The sequence below is a fragment of the Acyrthosiphon pisum genome, chromosome A1 (genome assembly GCF_005508785.2).
Source record: "Acyrthosiphon pisum isolate AL4f chromosome A1, pea_aphid_22Mar2018_4r6ur, whole genome shotgun sequence".
NCBI lineage: Eukaryota > Metazoa > Arthropoda > Insecta > Hemiptera > Aphididae > Acyrthosiphon > Acyrthosiphon pisum.
In genome coordinates, this window is record NC_042494.1 from 92,338,528 (window position 1) to 92,356,559 (window position 18,032).

Below are 18,032 nucleotides of genomic sequence, written 5' to 3' on the forward strand. Positions count from 1 at the left end.
ATTTATGACTATTATAACTTTTAAGGACCAATAATATTTTCCTCTTTAATACATAAAGTTGAATAACTCAAAAACTCATTTTCTGCATACAAATGTAACAACAAAACTATTCTCATTAAAAAAAAAATTAATGTTGAGACATTAGAAATTAGACATTAGAAATTAGTGTTAAGACAGGGCACTCCTTAGATGGTAAAAACATCTTAGTAGGTATACTTACTCGAAAATATGGTTTTCACTTTTCAAATATATTTGAATATGTTATTATTAGAGGAGGTGAGCAGATATTTGACGAATCACCCCGATATGTAATATTTATATTGTATATTATACATAAATGTGAGTACGTATAATTTATACGACAAGACGCAAATTATGAAATCGTGATGTGGTCAGATACTCAGATGTATGATCCGTTATCGTGGAATAAATAAATTACAATAAATATGCAAGTTGGACATACGCTCTCGAGGAAACGGCGCCACCGTCGTAAAATCAACGTACTTCAATTTTAACATTGTATGCGTATTGCATATAATAATTATAATACCTACCTATGTGTATTATTATACAATTTATAATGATTTATTATTTATATACAGATTATACATATAGGTCAAGACGAGACAGGCAAATAATTTTACGTTTATTAACGAATATCGAATGGAAAGAAGTAAATAAAAATTATATAGAATAAAATATACGCAATGGTCGGCCGTAGTTTATATATAGCATATATATACGTAGTCGATCCGGTTCTGATGAATATATAGAATACATAGATGCATGTATAATATGTATATTATGATATATACACTGCACGTGGCTAAAAAAAATCTTTGCCGAGACAGGAAAAAACTATCATCGCTTCCTATATTGCATACAAACTCACTTATTTTAGATTCTGTGCGCAGAGCTAAGAAATGCGTATATATTGATTTCAAATCGATGTGGGTTTTTTTTAGACTACAATCGGAGCGAAGAATGTATAAATGATTTTTCAATAAAATATACTATATGTGTGTTTTTTTATTTTTGTATCATCGCGTTTTGGAGCAGTAACGTAGGTACCTATATAACTACATTTTAAATATTGATATTTGAGAATGGTATCGGGATGAATATATTATCACTTACTATTGGTACCTATACATTTGGGGTTCAAAAATAGGAAATTCATTTATTAATTTTCCCATATTTGGGAATAGCTAATAAAAAAAACACTAGTTTTTGCCCAAAACATCGATTTTGAGGTAGTTCAGATTATGAACTTCAGAAAATAATAACCGTAGAATCTTGACATCTTCACAAAACTTTTACACAAGTATATTCTAGACGTCCTGTTACTGTTATTTAAATAATTTTGTATACTATCAAAATATTTTCGCTGTTTCTGAGCTATTTGTAGACATTTGAAATGTGAAACTTGTATAATATGTAAATTCACTAAATATTCGGCAAGAGTATATTATTAAATATTTATAATAAGTAACTACCGGTTCCTGTCTAAGCGGCTAACCTATATAGTTTAGAGCCGTATACCTATTCTTAACGACAGCACAAACAATTAATTTAAAAAATAAACGCATACAAGTAAAATCAATTGAACACTAAAATGAATAAACTAAGGGTAAAGAATTGTTCATTAAATCACAATAATATTATATTATATACGCCAAAAACTTATATATGAATAGTAGTTACGGTATAAGACTGATCCGGTTCGTGTATGCGTAATTATGTGTAAGTGCAGGTACCTTAACTCAACTGTAATCCGATGCGATACAAGTATACAACTATTATAATATACGACTTGACATCTTGCATAATATATAAATATTATGTACCTAATAATAATTTGTCACAAACACGCGCGTATTGGAATAATACAAATATTACGCTATAAAGAAAGGAGGAGCGCGTGGATAGCAGAATAGCTGACAGGACGAGACACTGAATATAACAGTATATGGGACCTAGACTCTCGGACTCTATAGGTCACGGATCATCATCAATTATTATAATGTTTTCAGAGGGTCACTTTAGGAAGTTTTCGTTAAAACGAAAGTCATGTAGGTATGGATGTAGATTGTAGGTATACGTGTTTCTCCGAAGAAAATAAAGGTGAAATCAAAATATAAAATGAAAATTAATGAAAACCTCTATTCGAAAACCACTGGTCGAGGTCTAAACAGCACGGCGCGTATTACATGATATATATTTGAACGTGTGCAAGGGCGGTGGTCGATCGAAAAAAAAATTAAATTAAATGTTTCGTTTTAACTGTTAGAGGGGTAAAAGAGGGCGGACATGAGTACATATTATAAATAACATATTTCAATAGCGTACAGGGTAGACACATTAAGGTGCGTCCGATAACGAATTGCGTTCGCTCGTCCCGGCGCGTCCGGTCGCCGTCGCCGCGCCGGTCGCCGTCTCCGGCAATATAGACGCGTCTTTAATTGCGGCGCGCGCGCACAGCGGTGGACGGCGCGCAGAGCGTGGCGAAACGCGTTGCCGAAGACGGCGACGACGCGTGTGCACAGACATCATGATCATAATATCACATACATTATCGTATACGTGTAGGTACATACTTTAATACTTATATACATAGACATCGTATATACATGTAGGTACATACTTATATACATAGACATCGTATATACATGTAGGTATATACTTATATACATAGACATCGTATATACATGTAGGTATATACTTATATACATAGACATCGTATATACGTAGGTACGCCGTTTTTCTCTGTTCACGACCGGCGCCAAGCGCGGTTATCCGACGTTATTATTACTATTACGCGGACGTGCCCCGCACGGCGCGGCGTCAGTGGCAGGCGACGGCGAGTGAGTGCAGGCGACTGCGATATATGTGCGCAGTGGCGACGGACCTCGATTACGCGGCGGCGGCGGCGGCGGGCGACCGGCGGCGGCGACCGTGTGCATGTATATAATATTATACATTATATTATATATCTTTACGTGCGATCGAGTGGCGCCCAAATCGCGTCTGAAACCTGTCATTTCCCGAACACGGGGGCGTATATTCCGGTCGCCGTCTCTCGCTCAGCGACGTCGACGACAGCCCTTCGTATTATTATTATTATTATTATGTGTATGTGTATAGACGAACGCGCGCGCTAGATAATATATTGTATATGGGGGGGAAAAAAAACGAAATTCGTACCGATTAATTATGTAGGTATGCCGGGCGGCGCATTGCTAAACATCGGATACTTCAAAATTTTTTTACACGAAAATATTTCACGGCATTCCTCTTCTTTTCGCGTCGCATTCCCTGCGCGCCGGCGATCGACGACGGCGTCGGCGTTCTCCCACGCCGTTAGAAAACTCGTCGGAGTCTCCGTCGCCTATTTACCTATACCTGTGCTCGCTGCAGTGTAGCAGTGTATTTACGTCTTATGTATACATATATATGTGTATATGTGTGCATCATGTACCGTATTATAATATTATGTGCATTTCCTACAGTCTCGACGCACATCCGCCGCGGAAAGCTATTAGCAAACCGCGTGAAACTGCAGGTCGAGGGTTGCACACCCCTTCGCCGATTTCCGAACGAGAAACGTATATTTCGCAGAGTTTGATTTATTACAGTATATACAGATACAACACCTCTACATATCGTACACTCGTAGGAATATATTATTATAATGTTACATATTATATCTGGACCAGGATGAGCGGCGCCACCGTATATTATAATATTTAGGTCGAAATAGCGGCGAGCCACGTCTGTCGTGTTGCGATCGTACACCGTACCAGCTGTATACGCGAGTAGGTGATACACGTCGACTTTGAGAAAAAAAAAAGGACGCGACGAACCAAACTAGGTTACCTGCACGGTGCGCATAATAGCTGGTACAATGTATATATTATAATAATAATAATATAATGTATGTACACTTGCCGCTATCTGCGCCGGGGCGCGATTATATGTATATATATGTACACGCGCAAGTAACCCCGACGGACAGCTGCAGCGCGCCTATATAGCCGGCGGATAAGGACAATCGGTGCACAGATTCAGTGGCGGCCGACCCCCATATACATACATATACATATTATTATTATACTTACACATATATCATATTCGTGCTTGTATGAGTTTGTGTGTACAATCACTGCGCATATATTATTATATTATATATATATATACATACATACAAATATTATATATTTTATTTTTATATACGTATATATTCGGCGAGTTCCTCTTCTTCCTGCGCGCCATTGTCGTCGTCGTCGTCGTCCCGTTGAATGGCGCGCGGTACTTGTTTTTATTCCGATTGTTTACCGCGAAAAAAAGCAGAGAAAAATTCTCCCACGATCGTCGTCGTCGCGCATTCAACCGCCGGCGGGTGGCCCCACGTGTTGTGGTAGGGGGTGGTGCGCACTTCCTCGTATCGTTGTCGTATGCAAATAATAATAATAATAGTTTTCTTTACGGCGAACACACGTGCACCACATTATAATATTATATTCTGCACAACATCGGGCGGCCTGCTGCGGGCCGGATCATTCGATCACAATTTATTATTTATACGATTTATTTATTATATCATACATCGATATTGATCGCGATCTTTTCATTGAGGATATAAATGCGACTTGACCTTAAAAAAAAATATTAGCCCGCCGTACCCACTGCAACGCATATTTACATTTCGCGATCATAATAATATACGCTGATTATATCCAGACCGATTCGTATTACATACTATATTTATCCACGCGAGAGCAAACGCGAACACTAAACCGGTGCACACGTGTGTTTGTGTGTGTGTGTGTGTGTGTGTGTGTGTGTGTGTGTGTGTGTGTGTGTGTGTGTACATACGAGTGTATTATTATATATGAGTTGTCAATCGCGGCGGCGGGCAACAGGTGATTGATGGGTCGCCGCGTCGTCGTCATCTCGTCGCGAGCGCGCACGCGGCCAGAGGAAACAGGTGAGGCGGTGTGTCCGACCGTGACGTCGCGTTTCCGGTTATAATTTTTTTTGGCGCGCATCGAACGCTGCACACACGCGCGCGTTCACGGAATACAACAATAATAATAATAATGTGTACCGCGGCGGCTGTGTGTGTATAATGGACGGAACGTACTCGGCCGAGTCGTGCTGCAAGCCGGGAGAGCAGAGGAAAACCAGTTCCGAGCGCGCGCACGGAAACCCTTCGCCGCCCCGCGCGAAGACGGAACCGGTCGCACGGCATGGATCCCGGGTGGCGGCGGCGGCGCGCGCTTGTCCGACCGTTCGTTCCGTGAATGGAATGTCACGTGCGATCCGCTGCGCGCGCGCGCGAGCGCTCTTACAGCGTCTCCGACGTCGCCACGCGCGGACCGCGCGGTGGCGATCTCTCTCGTTCGTCCGAGACGGTTTCCCCTATCGGAGCGCGTCCTCCCTCTGGCAGCCACCCACCCCGACCCGCCCGCGTAGTGCGTCCATCTAAAACGGAATAATATAAAAATAATAATAATAATAAAACAAGAATGAAAATAATAATATAAAAACCATGTGTACCCGCCCCGTCCCGCCCCGTCCGACGGCGATTATGGAAACCACTCCGCTTCCCTAACCCATTCGCGCTGCAACCCTCACCCCCACCATGCCACGAATCGCGCCGTGCCCATTCACTGACGCTCGCAGACCGATCTTTTTACGCCGCGCGCCGTCGTCGCATCAATGAAAATCGACTGCTACCGGCGGTGGCAGCAACGACGATTCAATAAAAAATATAAAAAAACGCGCTAGCGCGTGCGCGTTTTTTTACCTCTTCCTGTCGCGCGGCCGTCGTCGTTACAGTACATTGTTGCGTACCTATCGCATATTCTATATAAAATATAATATGTATTGAATCATATTATTATATATACGAACAGTAGTCTATAGGTATGTATATAGTACCTATATACCCATTTCGGTTTTTTTTTACCTCATCGTCTTTGACATTTTTCAACGTTTCTCCGAGTTTTCTGTCGTAACCACCATCTGGTCAATTATTATATATATATATATAGGCATACGCCGCTGACATTGCGTGTGTATATTATTATTATACGTGTGTGTGTGTGTGTGTGTGTGTGTGTGTGTATGAAGTTTTATTATTATTATTATTATTTTTTTTATCGTTTTTTTTTCGAATTTTATCAACTAGATGGACGGTTTCAAACACGATAATGATAGTTTTTTTTTTACATTTCAAATATACTATTACTTACATATTATATAGCCTTCTGCTGGTTTTTTCCGTGCTAATGCTGTTTAGAACTCTTTGTTTTGACGTCCGAGATGGAGTGTAAAACTGTACCTACCTATATATAAAACATAAAAAGTTTCTACTCGTAGGAACATAATATTTTGTAGTACCTATTATAGTTACAGTTTTTGATAATTCCTTTTATTATAATATTATATTGTTGTGGAGTCTTTAGGCGATTCATCACAGTCAAAGACTATTTATTGTAACGTCAGTGTGGATCAAAATTAGAATTCTGAAATTATGACACATCTTTATACCTGCTGCGATGATTTAAAATCAAAATATTACAAGACTATGTTTATTTAATTTAACCCGAATATACTAACACTATCATTATTATGAATTATTATGTTCATTCACAGACAATACAGATATAATTATTATATTAGCTGAAGTGTACCTATATGTTGCATTGTTGCAGCGGCGGATTGCAGCCAAATGAAAACGAAATATAGGCTCAATAATAATTATATATTCAATATCAAAAGAACACGATATAAGTACGAACTACGAACACATACAATTACAATTTACATCACATAAAATAAAATATGTTAATAAGCATGATATGCCAATAGACTATAGCATAATATAATAATATATTTTTATATCATCATCAATTATACTTTTTATATGAATGAAACCGGGAAAACATAATACATCGCATACGGTCGTTTTACCTAACCAAAACGTCCGGACTCCATAATAATATATTATGTACCTATACTACGAGTTATACAACAATATAGACTTATATTATTATGTCCAGTAGATTTCCTGTAGCAACAGATGTTGTTGACTCGGATAGACGCGTGATGCGTATTCACAAATTCTATAATACATTACTATAAATTACAATGTTCAGTGTCAGTGTCGCAGTTATAATGGGACGAGCGGAGAGAGTCCGAAGGGGATGTTACTTGGTCGCACACTCTTCCAAAAAAACTTTATTCACGACGAAAAGACGACTTATGGAAAAAATTGTATGTATACGCGGGGACAGTTGTATACTAGAAATAATACATTCATTTTATTATAAAATAATATATATATATTTAACAACGGACGCGTAACAATGCCCAATAGGTAACTTTTTGGAATATTGTGGCCTATTCAATTAGGTATGTCTGGTTTAATTATTATCTAAAATTAGTAGGTTTACTTACTACATTTTGTAATAAATTATTATTTTTTTTTGTTTACAAAAAATCTCTAAACCCCGCACAAAAAATCGTATTCACCACACTGATATAGGTAATTTAACACAATACCTACACCTGACATTGTGTCATGTGAACCTTACGTTATACTATTGTGAATATTGTTCGTTTGTTAATATATATATATATGTTATATAATAAATTATAAACACAAACACACGGAGAAGCCATTAGGCAATATTGTATAGAGTAATAATGTCTGTACAAAAGTAAAATAATATGTTACACGTTATCATACGACGCGTGTGTACCTATAGAGGTACTTTAGTCAGTTGCGGCTACAACGGGTGAGGGGGGATCGCCCTCACTCTTGAACAGTTTTTTTTAACATACCTAATTGTAATATTCTATAAATGCGTTTATACTGTTTATAACGGTTGTAAATGCAATTATAATTTAGACGTGTTTGCCGGAAATATAATTTCACATGATATTTTCTAAAAACTCACCCCTTCTCTCCGTGAACGACCCCTGGATCAATTACTGACGGTATAAGGTGCATTAATATATTTTAATTTAATAAAAACATCGTAAACATATATAAATTGCAATAATGTATAATTTCATATATTGTACGTCACTGCGGCACTCGTGCACAATGCGCAAGTATCTTAATAAAATGTTATATCTATATAAATACACACTAGCGTCGCGTACTCCCGTGCGATGCACGTGCTTATATAAATATAATAAAAAAATTATAATATAATATATTATATAACATATTATAACGTGTACGGTGTAGGTACCTATATTGTGTGTGAGTGTGTGTTTGTGTGTTTTTGCGCAACGGATTTGTTTGCGTCTTGCGCCGCAGATGTGTCGAATACTTGAGCCGATGCCAACAGGGCCGGCTCGATCAATTTTTTTTTTTGTAAGGGGGCGGACTAGGTAAAAAATCTTGCCAAATCAATTTTTAATCACCGAATAACGACGACGCAAGCGCATTTATAAATATATATACACATATAATAATATAGCAATTTAATATAATTATATATATTATCGTGTCACCATCACCGTGTGTGCAAATAACGTCACGTGGGACGACGGAAATTTTCGATGTCGAAAAAAAAAAAACGTTATTACTAAAAATTAATAGCGTACATTTCGCAGTTTCGCACGGAAATGTGCATGTGCAATAACAACAAAACACAATGACGTAACACGTTTCGACGCTGAATACGACGTCATATTATTATTATTATTGCTATCAATGTTTTTTTTTTCATTTAATTGCGACGGAACCGGAATTAAATATATGATATACACGACGACTCAACATAGTGGAGTTCATATTAGTAGTATATAGGTATACGTACAGACGTCTTTAAAATATAGCGGCCAGCGGTTTCTAGTTAAATATTACTACATATTATATACTACGGGGTTTGGTGGTCAGTATTATTATCACTGCAATTAATTTCTGCTCGTGCTACCTGTAGACGAAATAGGAATAAGTAAGATTTGTTTTTTCTTTCGAACAATCCAAATCCATAAAAAAAATATGATTTTCAGCGGCGAAGAGAAAGCCTGCAACTTCAAATTCTTCAAATATATATATATATGTTATTATATAGATAAAGACATAAAGCAATCACCCCGTACACGGTTACGGGAATTTATCGTGCGCGGTGAGACATTTATTGTTTTGTGATAACGTGAGTAAAAAACATAATAATAACAACGTTCGATATTCTATTTTTGATTACACGTTTGATTACAATACGACACTTCGAGTAACAAATTACAAACTTACAGTCTTATACGTGTCGAATAGTGTAATGATTATTATTGTTTGGTGGTAAAAAAACGCGTTCGGTGCGGATGTCCGATCGAATAAGCAATGCAATTTTCAAATCGACACGTGTCACCGCCGTTTTCGGCGACAAACGTATAATATTTGAGTCACATAATATTAATCATAATGTGTACAGTCGATTATGTCATGAGTTTATTGTAATAATATTTTAATCGTTGAAAACTAAAAAGAGTACGTGCGGTTTTCCATCTGCATTATCATCCTTAACACGCGCGTTCGCCGTTTAAGTACATAATATTATAATATCATAAAAACTAAAACTCATAAATAGCGCGAGAAAACAATAAAAATAGATAGGTACAATCCTTTTACTACGAAATTAGTATATTATTTATGTTCCTTTTGAAGAACCAAATAGAAAGAACACGATAACAATAACGAACGATTTGTATACCTACCTACATATGCATATATTAAACACGCACACACACATAATACACATTATATAACACGCACTGATGTATTTTTTTATTTTGTATTCAAAAAATTATAATATATTAAATTATATTATACTTATACCATAACGTATCGTTTTGATCGTGTGAACTATTTATATCCGCTCATACTAAAAATATATTACTTTAACGCAGAAATACAATATCGTGATGTAAATAGGTATAGCTGGTACCATTTTATGTATGTTATATAATATGTCACATACAACCATTATCTACCCATTCACTAATTTACCATACAAACTCACACAGTATTGAATGAAATCTAAATTCTGGTTTTCTCCACCCCTTGCACTCGTTCGCATCATCCCCCAGATGCAATCATCACTGCTGCGGTAGGCATATTATAATCCACACGATCTATTATATTCTATATAAACACACACTACACAAACAGATTATATGTATTGAAACAGCCAAAAGTCGATGACATATTAATATATTATATTATTTTATGGATATTTAAACATATTTTTCAAACGAGAGTTTTTATTACAGATATTATACCTCCGGCCCTGTATATTATACCTATATATATATATTGGAGTGGAGTTGCGCGCACACTGTATAATATTTTAACTTTTAACGATGATTACGTCTGTCGACGGTTTTTTACAACGTCCAATATTCACATAAACAAACTTATACGTACGTCACACGAATCTTTGGTAAAAGACGAAATCTTTTGCAAACTTCAAAACATTGCCATCATATTATACACATATAGGTAATAACATTGAGTAATGAGTATAGATATTATTATCATATCATTATAATACACATAATACTATAATATATTACATAATATTATATATATTTATGTACTATATTAGGAGACTTAAATAACACAATATAATACATATCATATAGTAGATATTGGCCAGCGGCGGCCCACGGGCCCCATCGTGCGAGATAAATAAAACCTCCGCGTGGTGTCTTCTACTTAATCCAAATGACTTATTATACACGAATGTTACGATGTTGGGAAGTACTATTCGATAGCTTGTTTTATGTATATACTACCAAATGGACAAATCTCTTTCGCTACGGATTGATGTCCGTCGATCGCTACAAATAATTTAGTTGTAATAATAATATATTCAGATCCATAATAATATTATATCGAGCCCGTCTCTGCTGTTCGGGCGCGAAGCGGATTGTGTAATTTTACAAATTAAATAATAATACCAAAAAAAACTCTAAACTGCATTTCTACTCTATTCGGGCACTGTTCACTATCTCATATAGGCAATTTGAAGACCGATATTGATTGGGGGGAGGGGGGGGGGTTCTACCAAGTAAAATCTATAATTAGTAAATACTGACGATTCCCAAATAGCCGCTCGCCTTTTGCGACTATCGTTCACTATAATACTTTATAAATATAAAGGTAGGCCTAACAATAATATTATATTATAATATTATACATGTCCTATACGTGATACCCACGGATCACAATAAAATGAAAAATATCGCACAGCTGCAGCCACGTCGATGCGTGCAGCAGCTTTTGCTTAACAGTTCCATTTTTTATGAAAAACTCAACACTCATTAGTGTTATCACCCTGCACTTACATAAAATACGTGCTATCACAAACAATGGGTCGTTCCAAAGTATGTACCTATAATGTAGTGCACGACAATCGTATTTCTCCACACACGTCTAAACGTGTTTTAATGTATTATATCCACTACCCCAGTGTACCTAACCGACTCGAACTAAATCGACACCAAAGTTTATCGAAAAATATAAAGAATTACGACGTGGTTATATGGGTACATTCTGATAATCGTGACGACATTGAAAATAATGACCTACTTTAAACAAGAAAAAATGCATTAAGTCACCTCATTTTTTATTTCGTATAAAAAATACGTTCTAAATAAATTCTTAGTATTAGATAGTTGCATTATTATCCTTATTATTTACGTTAGTACCTACTAATCAAATCATTTCAATAAACATAATATTATTATTATACACTGTATGTGCGTATATGTCTCACGGCTGCATAATAATATTATATTGACTGCAGTTGTAACTTGTAATGCGCAGCAAATTATTATGATACAATATTATGGAAAAAAAAACGATTGATGCGTAAATGAACTATTTGTGATAAATAACAAACAGATTGCATTAACATAAATAATATTATTACTGTATAAGCGACTGAGCAACACGTGGCGGTTAATTCTAAATAGCGTAATAAATTAATCATCTTGTTGTAATATCGCGGGCGGCTAAGATTTGATTAAACATTTTTTTTTTTTTCATATCTAATCTGAATTTGTTTGTAGTATACTATAAAGATAAATAGTTTTATCTACTATACTATTATAGATGGTATAGCACGTGGTATCTGCAGATCCCTACTTAGGGATTTCGGGGCCAGGGGCTAATTTTTTGGTGAGACCTATCAACCTAAATTATAAATTCAGTTTTTTTTACAATATCGTTTTTTTTATATTCAATATATTTTTAAGATAATAAATAAATAAGTCTATAATTAGAAGTATACTTATATAATATAAGTATAAGTATAATTATTTAATGTTGATTCGTATAAATAAAACGTATTTGACTGTAATACAGTAATATACAGTAATATACAGTAATATATATGCGGGCTCCTACTTATGTCGGTGCCCGGGACTGCGCCACCTTAGCCCCTCCTCCCACCCCATAAGTAGGGCTCTGAGTATCTGTGGTATCCGAGGAATATTGGTTTAGGTATTGATCGTATCACTTACAAAAAAAAAATATTAAACGGGAATATTTAATTTCGATGACATCACAACTTGATCGTTGCAGAGCCAGATAAACAATAAAAGATTGCAATAAATTATAGCATCGTGAAAACATACGAAATCTCCAATAACTATAATATTATAACTAGGTAATAAAATAACACTATATCAACTACTATTCATCGCTTGGAATTAAATCGCTCACGCATCGTAATATTCAAATCAATTATTACGTACCCGCAATATGCCTACAACAGCCTACTACTTAAATATTATATTATTCTAATAGTCCATAGATAATTTCTATTTATTTCGGGGCCATCGCTCGGGTATTATAATATGGACACACACACACACACACACACACACACACACACACACACACACTTAATAGTAATAATATTATATATTATGTATTAAGCTGGTACCTGGTACCTATATGATGCAGTTTCATAAGACATTTCTCCAAACCGAGTGGGTGCGACCCTACGCGCGCAGGTATCGTAATGATATTGTTACTATACTGGTTTACTAATTTCATCGTCGTATTATCATATTATTATTATCATCATTTTCCTCGCGTTGTCGTTATTAATTTGTACATATCCTTACGGTTTCGTAATTCGACGCTCGTGTAATAATCGCATCTGTGTTTTTATTTATATTTCAGAGCTCGGAGGAAGAGTTGCCGGTGTGCGAAAAGTGGGCGGTGTGCAGCAAGGTGGACATGTATCAATGGCCGTGGGTGGAGAGGCAGTGCAGGTGTCCACCGGGCGTGCCGCCGTGCTCGCAAATGCTGTCGCCGGCTGACGGGCACACCATCACCGACAAAACGAGGCAGTTCAAGGTAAATAAGCACAAAAAAAAAGATAAAAAAAACACACAAGTCATGAAAATCCACCGCGGCTGGGCTTTACGCGCGCGCGTGCACCTTACCTCGAAAGCGCCCCTTGCGCCGCCGATATCGCACAATATAATATTTTGTTATTGTTATATTATGTATATAATAATAATATATTATAGTTTACATAACTTATGTCTGTGCATCACATACGGTATTGAAATACTGAATATAAGACCCGTCAGAATCATTCCGTTTGATCGATCGTTTCGAATTCGATAAGATTTCAATAAAAAAAAATAATAAATGCATACACATCCCCACCTGTTTTTGTTATCAGCACAATGACTGCTGTTAATGATTTGTGCGCATAAATCCACGAGCATGTGAACCCACGACAGCGAATAATAAATTATTATGTGTGCATCAATCTAAATGATCATTCGCCCAAGGCATCGTCACCCCTCCCTTTATCCTTTTATAAGTAATGCATATTTATTCAAATCCTGATTTTTGGAATTTCAAACTACCTATAATAGATAGTTAAAATTTAAAGACTATATTTTTATATACATTTACTAGTGTCCCGTGGGCCTTGGCTCTTCAAACATATTTTTTTCTAACCATCCTTTTTCACTGTAAACTGTTGAACACGTGATGTTTTTGGAAAATGTCGATGAATCTAAATCAAAATATTCGAAATCATAGTTTCTGAGTTAGGCGTATTACTTTAACTTTATTTATCTACTAAGGAATGTAAGGACATTTGTCTTTAATTATGTGGTATTACTTTTGCATCAAATATTAGATAGATCAATAGATGTAATATTTTAGTCTAGTATTTATCATATACAGATAATTTTTACAAACTATGAAACGTATATCTAATAATTAATAGCTATAATTTTTCAGATGACCATATTGCCTATTAGCCTTCATATCTTTAACCTATTATCATGATTCATGGACTTTTTTCCTCAGTACTTAATCCTTAATAACTCAGGGCCTACTCGTTTGAACTTCGATTTATATATTATATTCAACATTCAAAATAGAATGTTCTTCTTAAAAATATACAGTAAAAAAGGTTGTACAGATTTGAAAAAATAATTTGTATTGACACCAGATGACATGAAAAATTCTTAAATAGCATAATATGGTGTTAAAGTATATATACTTACTTGAAAATCTGAATGAATTAATTATTGAAGGAAACAAGCTATAAATTATAATGCACATAAATAAGGGATATATAGGTACATATAATTGTATTCTTTAATAACGTATATTATTATTTATTTAATTTTTTTATATACTATATATTGTATTCTTATACCATAAAACGATATTAATAATATCTTAATTCCCATCTAGCTATGCGAGCCCATCAAGATGTTGCCCAAATGTCGTTACTTCCGCGACATGGCGTGGACACTGCGCAGCGAGGGAAATGGTACGCTGCAGACGGTGCACTGTCACTGTCCCAAGGGTTCGGTCGCCTACCTGCTGAAGCGGCAAGCGTACCAGACCGAGTCCAAACAGATCGGTTACCAGTACTCGTTCGCATGCTCCCCGCAGAGCGTAAGTACCAGTGCATACCATATATAGTTAATGTGTTAAGATCGTTGAAAAAGCGTTCAGTTAAGAATCGATTTTTAGAGTGGGTTCAACGTAAGCAGGCGTTGTAGACCCCATCTCCAACATATGAATTAACCCTCCCAAACAGACACTTCGACAGTCGAATAATCATATTTTATAGTTGACTATCGATGAAATATTTATTTTCCATATTTTGTATGGAATATATTATGTACTTACACCTTACACAATATAGTAGTCCTTTCTTGGGGTTTTGTTCCATATTAAATACATAATATTAAATTTAAACGATGTATATTTGTGCAAAAATTATGCCGGATCGCATAAAAAATCACTAAACATTTAACGAATAATTAGCAAGCTGATAATCTCTTACGAGTGATTTAGCGACCAACGGTTGGTCCATTAAAGATTAACCTGCAACGCAGCTAAAAATCAAATCCTAAATCCGGCCGACGATATTATTGAGTTAGGCAGCCCATCTCGCATAATATAACAAGGTAAAATGGTAAGTACATTAAATTCGTTCAGTTCACACGTGCGGTTACGTTAAATAAAAATCTTAACCGATTCAGCGTATGCGCCCCCAGAGTAGTCGAGTTTCGCAGTGCAAAGCGTACTGGTACTTGCCGGAAAAGCTATATTTACACGACGCGCGGATACTCCATATTAAAACATATTTCAATGGTGTCATTATATAATATAATAGCACGCCTTCCGAGCATCACAAAAGATTTTTTTTTGTCGAAGGGAAAAAATAATAATGTCGTTGTTTCATCGAGTGGCCGCTAGCTGGTACTTGTACGGGGACTCTATCCTATTAATTATTATTATATTATATAAGAGCGATACCGATACGAGCCCGCGTGAACCATACGCTGATGAATTTACCGTTTGTTCTATAGTGTATTCTGTCTGAACTACAAAACAACAATAATAATAATAATTGGATGGCGTTGAATTAACTCTCGCAAAGGATCCGGGACCATTGAATAGACGTCGTGGCGTTATATAGAATTATATAGGTAGTCATCAACAAAATTGGCGACTAGGGGACGATGATATGAAATAATAATTAAACGCCATATTATATTTTCAAAATATTCGTGCAATAAATATCATTAATTATTTTGTCAGAAGGAGGAACTCACTTAAATGTTTATAAATTTAATTTTTATCTGGGGCATTTGATCCCACTTCCCGAGAAATTGGTCTGAGAACGCGTAGTAACTGACTTTTAGCAATTTGACAGAATAAAAATATAGCTGTGTGCAGTTAAATTTCAAAAATTTCAAAAATTGTTATACAGCGGAACCTCGATAAGTCGAAATTCGTGGGAATTTGAATTTTTTCGACTTATCCACTTATCCACTGTAATTATTATTATTACGTTCTAACCTTCCTTAACAGTAGTTGACCCAGGGGGAGGTTAAAGGGGGCATTTGCCCCTCCCAATCACCGTAGTTTTACCTTTGTTTTACACTGTGTTTAGCCAATTTTCGAACTTTTTGTACTTTGGCCCCCCCCCCCCATGCCCCTCCCAAAATTAAGCCCTGGATCCGCCACTGCCCCTTAAACGTTTTGGATAGTATTATTTTTTTTTGCGTTATACCTACTACGCAGGGCCGGATTAGAGAAATTCGGCCCACTGAGTTTTCCGTACTTTACCGGCCCACTATCGAGTTTTACTCGGTAACTCACCGGGCCACTCCGCCCCTGCTAGGTACTATGTATCTTGTTATAATCTGGAATTGACTTTTTGTGTTACAGAGGCTCCGGTGCCAGCGTAAGGAACCTTGCCGGCTGTTCACCGTGCGCAAGCGACAGGAGATGGTGGACGAGGTGAACACCAACACGCTGTGCCAGTGCCCGCCGGAACACGCGTGTCCGTCCCATCACACGGACGCGGGAGTGATACAGAGTAAGAACTACTCGGAAGAGAACATCCGGACGTACAGCGGATATTGTATGCAACCATCGGCCAACTAAACCAGCACCCACGTACCCTCGCTCATACCCCTCCAGCCCTTAAACGGCCCGGCCACGTGGACAGTAACCGACCACGAAGGGATCGTTTTTTTTTTTTTGAAAAATTACTTTGATTAATAAATTCGTCAATATTTTTGTCATTACGACGATATCATTATAAACAAATGATGATGATACATAATATAAATACACATTGTATTCATATTATTTATTATTCTTAAAATTTTATATTTTCCGGTGGACAAAACGAAATTACACGGAATATCACTCGATTTCAACTAAGTAAGTAGGGACTCGATTTCCGGAGGTTATTTAGATATATATATTTCTCTTTGTTTTGTTGTAATAAATCAAAAAAGAAGAGCATTTTTTCCTACACAAATTACAAATTATTTATATTTTATTCAACTAAATTATTTTTATACCAAAATCATTAAGATAAATATTAATATTAATAATATATGTTTTATCGTGTAAATATTTTACTACGTCGATAATGGTTTATTATTATTATTCATTTTTTTTATATGATGTTCTTGTTATTTAAATGTTTAGAATGTTTTTCTTTTAGACTTTATTATAGGACTATTATTATTATTATTATTATTTTTTTTTTTTTAATGAAAAACATCATTATTTTTACCTTTATTGTAATCTTGTGTAAATAATTATTATCATTTTAGAATTTGAGTGAGTTGTACAATACATTTATTTCTTGTGAAATTTTAAAGACGTTGATTATCAAAAAAAAAAAAAAACAAAAAATAAACAAATATTTTTATTAAAACTTACAAATACATATCCAGTTTATTAATGTTTGTATTCTGTTAAATGCATACATATTAAATTAATCGTAGATATTGTCCATAATTTTTTCAACATCAGACAACATAATATATAACAATATATTATTATGCTGTTTGTCATTTAAAATATTGTGTTATTAGTTATTAAGACTATGTACCTACCTATTTCTATTATGTCACCGTTGAATTTATTAAATGAAAATGTACACGGGTGTTGTCGTTTACAACCTAAACTATAAATACAAATAATT

General features: G+C 35.6%; 1 protein-coding gene across 1 annotated transcript in view; it reads left to right on the forward strand.

The window, feature by feature from the left end:
- LOC100163166 (protein giant-lens) overlaps nucleotides 1-17,321 on the forward strand; it is a 29,042-nt gene extending 11,721 nt beyond the window's left edge. Inside the window, exons 2-4 of the mRNA XM_001948830.5 lie at nucleotides 13,217-13,393; nucleotides 14,762-14,968; nucleotides 16,757-17,321. Of these exons, the coding sequence (XP_001948865.2) occupies nucleotides 13,217-13,393; nucleotides 14,762-14,968; nucleotides 16,757-16,975 (603 nt within the window). The 3' untranslated portion in view covers nucleotides 16,976-17,321. The remainder of the gene's footprint in view (nucleotides 1-13,216; nucleotides 13,394-14,761; nucleotides 14,969-16,756) is intronic.
- Nucleotides 17,322-18,032: the final 711 nt, after the last annotated feature.